The sequence below is a fragment of the Leishmania infantum genome, chromosome 12 (assembly GCF_000002875.2).
Source record: "Leishmania infantum JPCM5 genome chromosome 12".
Lineage (NCBI taxonomy): Eukaryota > Euglenozoa > Kinetoplastea > Trypanosomatida > Trypanosomatidae > Leishmania > Leishmania infantum.
In genome coordinates this window covers 130,913-141,460 of record NC_009396.2, presented here as the reverse complement: position 1 = coordinate 141,460, position 10,548 = coordinate 130,913, and the positions used below count along the sequence as shown (strand labels likewise).

The 10,548-nt window shown below is 64.9% G+C and overlaps 1 protein-coding gene across 1 annotated transcript; it reads right to left on the bottom strand.

Moving 5' to 3' along the window:
• Positions 1 to 16: 16 nt before the first annotated feature.
• Positions 17 to 9,709, bottom strand: LINJ.12.0270 (conserved hypothetical protein; the record flags this gene model as incomplete). Its single annotated transcript, XM_003392223.1, has 1 exon — positions 17 to 9,709. The coding sequence occupies one exon, from the start codon at positions 9,707 to 9,709 to the stop codon at positions 17 to 19; it is 9,693 nt and encodes a 3,230-aa protein (XP_003392271.1).
• Positions 9,710 to 10,548: the final 839 nt, after the last annotated feature.

The following is a 10,548-nucleotide window of genomic DNA, read 5'->3' as shown; positions in this document are numbered from 1 at the left end:
CTCGTTGTCGCCGGCGCTAGTGGCAGTCGTCCGTCTCCTCGTCTTCGCTGTCGGAGCCGATATGGAACTGGTAGATGCCGGGTGTCGAGGAGGTCGCAGTGCAGGCGGCGGCCACGTCCGTGAAGTGCGCCGGTCGACCTTGCGAGCGACTCTCGCTGTCCTCTTCGCCCATGAAGAAGGCCGCACTGCTGCCGCCGCCAGTGCGTGACGTGACGGAGGCGCTGGCGAAGGAGGGGACGTGCGGGGTGCTGTTGCGAGGCTGCCAACGCGCGTCTTCGGGTACGGCGCTAGCGATGGGGCCCGACGACGCCGCTGCCCCCGTAGAGGAAGCACCGGCGCTCCACAGCCCACTTCCATGTGCCTCTGCCCCGACGTGAGCACCACCCACGCCCACAGCGCTGCCGCTGCCGCCGTGTCGGCCGAAGGAACTTCTCGCCTCGCCTGTTGCGTTTGAAGCGCCTTGTCCGATGCCACCGCCCGCCCCACGCAGCCGGTGCTGCTCCTGCTGATGCTGTCCGGTGGCGTGTTGCAGCTGCGCTTGCCGCACGCCCCAAAACGAGTGACGTGTATACGCGGCTCGCCACAGGGTAAGCTGGGATGGAAGGATGAAGTCCACGAGTGGGCCGACATTGACCCTGTTGTGGCGCAGGGAAAAGTTCGGGTTGAGGTAACCAGAGGTGTAGAGAGCCTCGTACGAGATGGGCAGCAGACGGCGGGAGAACTCATCCGCCGCCGTGGCGCCACTCGCATTACAGCCTGCTTGCTGGTGTGGGTGCTGTGTCTGCCGCCCACTCCCTGCGAGCGAGGCCTCTTCCCGGGGGCGTGCGGAGTACGCCCGCGGTGAGGTGGCGGAGGAGGATATTGAGAAGGGCGAGGGAAGGGCGTGCCCCGAGCGCGGCAGCGGTGGCGCCGCAGATGCGACGGGGACACCCCATTGTGTGGTGCAGTCGAAGTCGTAGAGGTGGAGAGACGCATCAGGACGCGCCAGTGGCGGCGCCTGCAGTTGCGGTGTATACGAGCGACCCCCTGTCGTCGCCGTCTCCTCCTCCACCGCCTTTCCCTCTTGGGCGAGCGGCGGCAAGGCAGGAGTGCGGGTACTGGGCAAGGACCGTGCCGCGGCAGAGAGCTGCCGCGGCTGCTTACCGGCTGCAAGACTGCCAGACGCACCCTCGCCACTTCCACTTCTAGGGTGGACGGCGAAGGCCTTCCTCTCTAAGGTGTCGCTGCAGCTGCGGCGACAGCTGTCCACGGCGTTCTCCCCTGACTCCTCCTGCTCCAGACCTGCGTCGCCCATCAGGAAGGCCGAATCCAGGCGATGAAAAGATGCGTCGACCGAGATGGCAGCACCCACGCTTGCCTCAGCGCCACCCGCCTCGCTGGCTGGATCTGCATGGAACGTCGATAGCGCCGCTGCCGTCGACCTCGGGAGCTGCTGGCGCAGCGAGTCCGGCGTCGCGGGGGCACGGGGGTTCGACGCGCTGCTCAGCAGGAGCACAGTGTTGGCGTCGCCGCCGCCACCATCCGAGTGCGTGTCGAGTGTGTTCCTGAGGGGTGACGGCTGGACCGTGACAGGCGTTGCTGCACACAATGCCGATGGCGTCGCCGTCGTCGTGGACAGCAGGAGAGCACACCACTGACTCAGCGACAGCGTGCCCTCTGCCACACGCTGCGCCTCCACCTGCTGCTCGCAGTTCACACTGAAGGTGCTGATCAGCCCGCTGTGGAGGAGATCGAGCAGGAGGCACACAAACTGCGGTGTGTACTCGAAGCACGCCGGATAGAGCACGACAAGCTGACGTATGGCGTCGAGCAGCTGCGTAAGAATGGGTGCCACCTCGCTACTAGACCACAGCGGCACTTTGGGAGGCTTTGAGGACATCGACGACGTGCACACTGACGGCGCATCAGCAGTCGCTGCAGATGCACCACGGCTCTGCCTTGCACCCTCCGTCGCTGCGACGTCGCCTGCGCTACCACCGCCGCCCAGTGCCGCACGGGCCTTCTGCAGCCATCGATGCAAGGCCCGTTCTCTCAGCCCGTCAGCCGCCGCAGCCTCGTGCGCTTCCACGGGCCCCTCATCGAAGAGCAGCGCCGAGGTAGCATCACTTTCAACGTCGTCGTAATCATCGTCATCCCTGGCGGCGGCAGCAGCGGCCGTCAGCGGCCCGACGTTGCAGCTTGCTCGACCCCCCTCGCTATCGCTCCTAGGCTCACTCTCCACGGCGTTCCCCATTTCGCCAGCTGCCAGTGTGTGAGCGGCGAGGACGGTCGGCGACTGAGAGGCCGCCGGAGCGGTTTTGCGCTGACGCGCCTCTATCGCCCGCGTGTTCGACGCCGGGAAGAGTCGCTGGCCCTCCGAGGTCGCTGACGTCGCGTGTGTTTGCGTCGCCGCTGCCGCGGGAACCTGCGCGCTCATCCTCTTCGCTGCTACCGCAGCGTCTTGGTCGTCGCGGAGGAGTTGGTCCCAGTAGTCGTCGACGTTGCCGCGCACCGCCGTTGAGCGTAGTTGCGTCGGATGTCCAAAGCAGAGCACTTCGCGCTCCAGCAAGATGCAGAGACCTTCCACTGTGCGATAGTAAGGGTCTAGCAGCAGCTGCGCAAGGATGCTGATCTGCGGGGTGCGGTCCCAGCCGTCGGAGCAGTTGAGAAACACCACATGCGCGAGTGTCGCGTGCGCGCTGTGCTCGTACGATGCTAGCGGCGCCTTGAAGCTGCGAGCAGCCGACGCTGTGGCTGCGGCTGACGTCCACAAGCTGCGCCTCGATCCCGAGCGTGGCGCCGCAGACGCCGACGTCGTCGCCTTTGGTAGCCGAAATTGTGTGAAGGCGTGGCCTACAATGTACGAGAAGCAGTTTGCCAAAGGACCGTTGTGCTGCAGGGCAGGCACGTACAGCGGGTCCGTCGGCACGCCGCATACACGCCGCGCTACAACGACGGCGGTGTTGAGCAGCATGGCAATGTAGGCGAGCCACTCGTGCTGTGCTGCCGGCATCATGGCAGTGACGGACGCGCCGCCGACGGGGGCCATGGCGGAGAAGATGGCACTCCATCGCACACCCCCGAGCGAGAACGGAGGCCGAGACGGCGCCGATGTCATGGCCGTTGTGTTCGCAGCATAGTCTTCCGCTGCCGCACCGTCTCTTGGCCCGCCACTCTCGCCGTTACCATCGCTGTCGCCGGACTCACCAGCACTGAGCTTGATAACCGCTTCTGCGTCTGCGCCACTACTAAAGTCCCTCGCTGACTGCGGAGCACTCGGACTGCACCCTTGCAGGCGCGGCAGCAGCGACGCCAACAGTGGCGACGCCACGCTGAGCCCTGACGCGGGCCGCTTCGCCGTCGCAGACAGCTCAGCAGCGGCAACCACCGCCGCGTACGGCGGCTCTCCTGCGTGCTGCACGTACTGCGTCTCGAGGCAGCCGCTCTCATCTCCCCGGAGCTGGTACGGCGCGTCGTGTGTCAGGGACGCTCTTAGCTTACGCCACGCCTTCTGCACACTGTGAATGTTTGGCAGTCCAGCGTACTCCACACCGCCGAAGGGGTACAGGAGAAGCTCCATGGTGCCGCCTCCCTTGCCCACATTCGCGAACGCCGCCCTGGCAGAGCGGAGGTCCATTACGAAGATTTGCTGAGCCGTCACTCCAGCCGCCGCGGCGAAGGCATTCAGTGTAAGGCGAAGGGCGTCCCGCAGCGGCACCACCAACGGCGACGTCTGTGTCTGCGACGACGACGCGGCCGGCGCTGCTCTACCAAGCCGGCCACCCGTCATGCGCGATGTCCACTCCAACGCCTGCCCGGTCGGCACATCGGCCACCAGCGTCGCCAGCGTCGGTTGTGCACTGCGGACGAGCACGCCACCGGTTGGCGCGTAGTAGAAGGCGACAGCTTCGACGCGGCGCGACATGCGGTGTCGTCCGTCCACCTCGTCATTTTCCATCGCGCGTGCGACGGCGGCGGGGACGACGAAGGTGGATGGGTAGGTCGGGCAGAAGGCGTACTCCGCGTTCGCCGACGTCATGGACCAGTGTTCCTCTGACAGGCCTTGGCGCACGAATTCTCGAGCGGGGTCGTAGAGCCACCACGTGTCTGCCAGCATTATGGGGGGCCCGCGCGGGGGCAGGGGCGAGGGCAGAGAGAGCGTGGAGGCCTCCATCGACAGAAGTGATGGCGACCTGGTTGTTGCCGCTGCCATGCACGGCGCCGTTGCCTGCGCGTTCAGCATCACCGCCGCCACGGTGACGTTCTTCAAGAGTGCCTGCATGAACGGCGAGGTGGCGGCTCCCTGCGGCAGCACGTTCGTGGCAAGCAGGACCAGAGGCACCATGCACCACAGGCGGCGGGCGCTGGACAAAAATCGGTTGCCATAGCACGGCCCTGCTTGACAGGCTGCCATCCCACGTGGCCGAGTCGAAGGTCGCAGTGGAGCGCACAGCAGCTGATGGACCTCATTCAACGCCGTCTCGTCTGCAAACTCCAGCCATACCGTCTGCATCTGCCCAGATTGCAGCTTTAGCACCACCACGGTCGACGACGTCATGAAGGATGTCTGCCCTGGCTGGCCTGAGTGCGCTGATGTGCGCGGAAGGTGGTGTCGCGCATTGGTGCCCGTGCTTGAGGTCGCTGTGCCGGTCACCGACAATCGACACCCCGCTGAGGCGGACGGTACGCTGCTTTCCGCTGCATCCCTGCCACCTTCGCCACCGCCGCCGCTACCACTGCCGCCAGAGGCGGGCACGGTCAAGGTCGAATCTGAGGTGGTGGCCGCTGAGGACGAAGGAGCGAAGTTGCGGTCTCGCTCCAGATGGTCGTACAGCTTGCGAGCGTGCTTGACGGCGAAGACGCCGCCGGCGCTGCGATCCACCGCACACGGCGTGACAGACACAAGGCTGACGCGTGGCAAAATCAGCAGCTCCACCACTTCCTCCTCGTCGCTGTCGTCGACGTTGTTGCCCTCGTCGCTGCTGTTGTTCCCGTCAGCGCACTTCGAGCGCTCGGCTTCGCTGCCAACTGAAGGTGCGCCGCCGCGGCCGAGGCAGCCTCTACCTCCGCCGCTGGCTTTTGCCCAGCCGAATCCTCGTGTCGGCGCTGAGGGCACGCCTTTCTGTTGCCGCCACTTCTGCCTCGCCTTCTCACGCTGGCGCTCGACCTCGACCGTCGGAATGGCGCGTATGATAATGTCCTGCTCCGTGATGTACAGCCCGCACATGGCGTAGTACAGACTTGGATCCTTCGTCGCATCACGAGTTGCGTTGCCGCTGCCGTGCGCGGGAGCATGAACGCTAGCCATCACAGGCAGAGGCGCATCCAAGGACGTGCGTGGCGCGGAGACGGCAACGGGAGACATGACGGGGCTCTCCATCGGTGCACCCGCTGTCGCCGGTGTGGCGGGAAAACCAGCTCTCCCTCCGTCGCCGGTGCCGCTGCTCACAGGTTGGGTGCTATTGCCATTGATGCCCCTCGCGCCTTGCACCTTGTTCGGTACAGACGACTTAACCGCATCGAGCACTGTTCGCGCCGTCTCAGAAACATATCTGTAGGTGGCGGTCAAGCCCGCCTTGCCAGCGCGACCCAGCTCGTGGATGCCACCGCCTGCGCCGCCGCCGCCGCCGCCACGCGAACGGGTCACCGCCCCGCTGGAAGATGGGGTGTAGCGCTGTAGGTAGCTGCGATTGTGCACATGACCGCTACTGCCACCACCATCGTCGCCGCGCCGCCTCGTTGCCCGCTGGCCGGTGATGGGGTCGTACGTGTAGCACCAGACAGGCACGTACTGCGGTAGCAAGTTGAGACTGTCGAGCGTAGCGAGGGAGGGCAAAAGCCGGCCACGGCGGATCTGCTCCAGCCGCTGTGCCGCCACCGCCGCTGCCGTGGAGGAGAAAGATACGGAGCCCGAGGGCGCGAAGGAGGGAGGCGCTGCGGGGAAGCCGTGGAACTGCTGCTGCTGATGTTGCTGCGATGGATCCTGCTGCTCGGACAGCACCTGCGACACCGCCGCGGAGAGGACTGCTACGAAAGAGGCGGCAGAGTACAGCCCTCCGCGCGGCCGCCGGCAGCGAGACGTCTGCGGCGCCGTCGTTGCTGCATCGAGACCACCGCGGTTTTCCATCCAGTGTGCCTCGTCGGGCGGTAGCGTCTCCTTCCATCCCTCCAACGGCGTTGCCGCAGTGGCGCGTGCGGTGTGCCTGCCGCCATCGTCGCTGTCGCCACCGACCTCACCGGTACGATGCGTTTTTCGCCTGCCGCTCTCCGCAGCCGGTGCAGCGGGAAGAACGCTTTTGGGTGGCTCGACGGTGCAGGTGGCTGGCAGGGTAGAGCGTCGCTGCTGCACGTGCGCCTGCGATCCAGCGGCGACCAAAGAAGTGGAGGCGTCATGTATACTGCGGCTCACAGTGGTGCTGGCGGTCAACTGCCCTGCGACACGCGCCACGCCGTCGTTCCTCTTGTCTCTCATCCCGTCCGCGCTGTCGAGGCTGCTATCGCCAATGCTCTCCCATGAATCGATGCGGCCTCCTTGCATCGTGCCTGTTGCGGGCTGCTGAGAGGCTGGTACGTGTCTCACGGCTGCGTTCGCCTCGCTGACGCCATGCGTCTCGCGCCGCTCTTGCAGCCAAGCGTCGGGTTTGCCACTTCTCTGCGCAGGCTGCGTTGCGGCACGCACGTCGGCAGTCACTGCTGTGGACGCTCTGGCCCGCTTGTGCAGCCATTGTGGGGAGGGCGAATTGCGTACCGAAGTCGAGGGCTGCAGCGACGGTGGAGAAGGCGCATCCGGCACTGGGCCGCGAGAGGAGAGGAAGCTCGGAAGTACCTGAAGAAGTCCTGCGGTCGCTGCCGCCACCGACGTTGCCGAGGACATCTGCACCGGCTCACGTCCTTGCTGTAGTTGAACCGCTTGTGCAGCTAACACTGCGTGTGGGGACGGCAGTGACCTGTCATGGATTGCTGCGGCTGCTACGGCGGCCACGTCAGGGGCACTGTGAGAGCTCTTGCACGGCTTCGAGACTGTCTGCACCGTGAAGTTGATGTGGGTGGGCAAGCGACTGGGTAGAGGCTGTGGTGTTGAGGAGCGAACAGGCGGCAGAACGAGCTGGCGGTCTGATGACGGACGCCGCCGCTCCATGCTGCTTGCGGAGAAGATACGCGTGCGACACGGTGAGGCGAGTGACGGCGGCGATGCTGTAGGGTTGCTTACTTCCATCAGTGCATTCGCGGACTGCAGTGGCGCAGTAAGCTGTAGCGGTGGCGATAGGGGTGTGGCATCCACCGCCGCTTCCTTGACTATGGGCGCCAACGCTGTTGATGCTGCTGGTGACCGTTTCCACGTCATTCCTGCTGCCCGCTGCCACAGTGTCCACACGTCCATCGCTGTGCAGCTCAGGCCACATGCGTAGTGCCGCTGCTCCTCTTCCTCTCCATCGGCAAGCGCTGCCTCGGCGTGCTCCAGCGACGGTTTCGAGGGCGCCGACAACCGTAAGCGCGCAGCAGCCGGCGCTTGTGCGCCAGCGCGGACCTTGGCTGCGGATGCTAAGGTCTCGGAGCCGCTGAACATGCGCATCCGCTGCGCGAGGTACAGCCCCCACACCACCTCAAATGGTGTGTGCGAGGAGACCGGCGGGAGTCGGTAGCACCGGAGCCGCTGCTGAACCCGCAACGGTGTCAAGGGCGGCGCTCGAGCATCGTCCTCATTGAATGCGTCACGGAGAGCATCTGTATCTGCCTGACTGCCAGACACCGCCGCCGCGTCCCGCTTGCGGCTCACCAAGTACGCGATGGAAAACTCGATCGACATCAGCAGCTGCTCCACAAGGAACGCGGACGTGTAGTGGTGCGGGGCGGCAGGGGGCAGCGGAGAGGGCGAGGACAGCGGCGTTGCCTGCGCCGGCGTCTGCTTGATGGACTTGTGCCAGGGTGCTTCTGCCGCGTGCTCGCGGCCTTGAGGATCCTGAAAAAAGGCGCGGCTGATGAGTGTCGGCGTCTGCGTCGGAGGTGATGGGGACTGCGGCACCACCCCAACGCTCTCCTGGGCGGCAAACGTGGTAGCGGTGGTGCCCGCAACGGCTTTCAGAGACGCAGATACCTCGTGGTGCTGCTGATGCCTTCCGGGAGGCCCTACTGCACACGTGCACGCCGGCGGGTCCGCCAACCGCTGATGCCAGTACTGAAAGAGAAGCGCTAGCAGCTCTTGCATTGAGGTAGGGCATGCCGAGGCCACTGTGACACTGCCACCTTCTTTCTCCAGAGCCGCCGCTTCAGCCTCCGCCTCGCCATCTCTCGTCCTCGTCGCTGTCGTTTCCGGTTGTTGCTGCGACAAGGACGGTGTAGCTGATTGCGTCGTGGGCGTGCTTGCCGCCAGCACCTTCGCACTCAAGAACATGCCGGCCACGAGGGAGCTGTTCCACTCACCGAGGTGCTCCAGCAGGTCAGACACAGCCGCTTCCACATTGTCGTCATCCGCTGCTGCTGTTCCCGCCACTCGAGGCGTTGCGGATTTGTCTACCGAAACTCCACGATGGCTGCCATCAGTGCTCATCGAGTAGGATAGCAACGGGACCGCCTCCGGAGCGAACAACGGCAGTGGATTCGCCGACCACGGAGGGATTGGCCAGACTGCTCGACAGACGACTCGAGCAACACCAACCGCACCGGTGCTCGCATCTGTGTAGGCGCTCGACGAGGGAGGTGGCGGCTGCTGCAACGTATCGACTTCTCGCGCGTGCTCTCTTTTCACTGCTTCACACGTAGCGCCAGCGCCTCTGAGTGGAGCCTGCGCATCCTCCTCGGCTTGCGCGGCTGCAGCAGAGAAAGCCGACGGTATTCTGTGGCCGTCTACGCACACGGCAGCTGAGGCAAGGAGGTGGCGAAGCGGCGCCACGGGGGCCGAGCTGAAGTACAGAGGCAGGAGTGCGCGCGGCGGCGACGAGCGACAGAGCGGAATAGAAGACGGAACGGAAAAGGACAGATCTGCAGCAGTGGTCGTGGCTGCTGTTGCCGGGGATAGGTCAGGGCTTGGCAGCTTACCCAGCTTACCCACCACGCTGCGCGACGACACGCTGTGCGAGAAGGAAGGCAACGCAGCGACCGACGGTGCTTCCGAGTCAGTATCACCGACCCCGCCTGACGCATCGCCGTAGCCGGCAGATGCAGCGGCATCGTTGGGGGTGGCGGCAGAGGGCACGATAGTGGGCAAATACACGAGCAGCGGCTTCGCCGTCTGGTTGGATGCACCCGCGGATGACGCGGGCCTAAGGAGAGAGGCGGTCGCCAGACCCGCCCCTGCATCTGAACCGAGGCCAGCGCTGTCCGCGTACCCCCTGTCGGCGCTTCCTTTTTCCACTGTCCTCTGCGCCGGCGGCAGTGGTGGTGGTGGTGGTGCAGCGGCGGGTCTCACGAGCGGCTGTGCCAGGACAGCGACGAGGCATGGGAACCCGGCGGCCTGCAGCCGTGCCCACACGCCATCGTTTCGAGCCCAACACGGCGGCTTCTTGGGGGCATTATGAGCGGCGCCATAGACATGAGGACCGCGAGATGCGTTCGCGTCACCACTGCGGCGCCCGAGGTCTAGGATAACGATGCCCGTTTCCGTATACACCTCCGGCACTGCGAGAAGGCCGGTGCTGTCTCGCGTGGCGGCGCCTGCAGCATCGGCGATCACGGATGGGCAGCACGAGGGCTCCCAGGCGGCATCGACGCCTACAATGGACACAGTTGGCATCTTGGAGAGCGGGTGCCGTTTTCAATGACGAATGCAAGCACGGAAATGGCCGGACTGCATTCGCCGCAGCAGTGGCAGCAGAAGACAGGCGCACCCTCGCCTCCCAACACCACCTCACAGCGCACGGACCACGGATTTCGCACTCGCGCACCACTGCAGAGCGATCTGGCGCAAGCAGGCAGTAGCCGTACGGGAACGCCGGTGGTGATGCGGACACGGATGGGAGAGAGAGGGTGAGGGGGTACACACAGTCCACTTGCGACTCTTGAAAATCGCGATCACCGATGGGAAAGGAAAGCAGGAGCAAGCAACAAAAAAAAAACTAAAGGGAGATGCAAAGGCGGGCGCTGGCTGCCCCGTGCGTGTCTCTGTACGCTGACCCGTCGGGGGAGCGAGCAAGCTGAGTCACGGCGAAGCCACGCCACCCGAACTGGACTGTCTGTCTTTGCAAGAGAGGGTGAAGAAGGTGGTGAGGAGGGAGTGGAGCAGAGAAAGAGAGAAAGAGCGACACACGCAAGAGCAGTGGCAGCGGCAGATGTCTACAGCCGCTCCAAACGAAAAATAAAGTGTATCGCGACGATGACCACGCGAGTTCACGGAGCTAAGGACGCTGAGTGTAGATACGGGTGGGGATGGGGCCGTCAAAGTCTGCCTCACATGCCGTCCGCGTGGATGCATGCGGGCTCCAGTGACTGCTAATATGGACTCTGCTGCGTGCGCCCGTGAGTGTGAGCAAAGGATGAGGCAATGAGAGAGAAGAGAGGGGGTGGTGGAGAATGGGCGTAGGTGCCCGTGCGTGTAGCCATGGGAGGAGGGGTGGCCGCGAAGGCGAGCTTCAC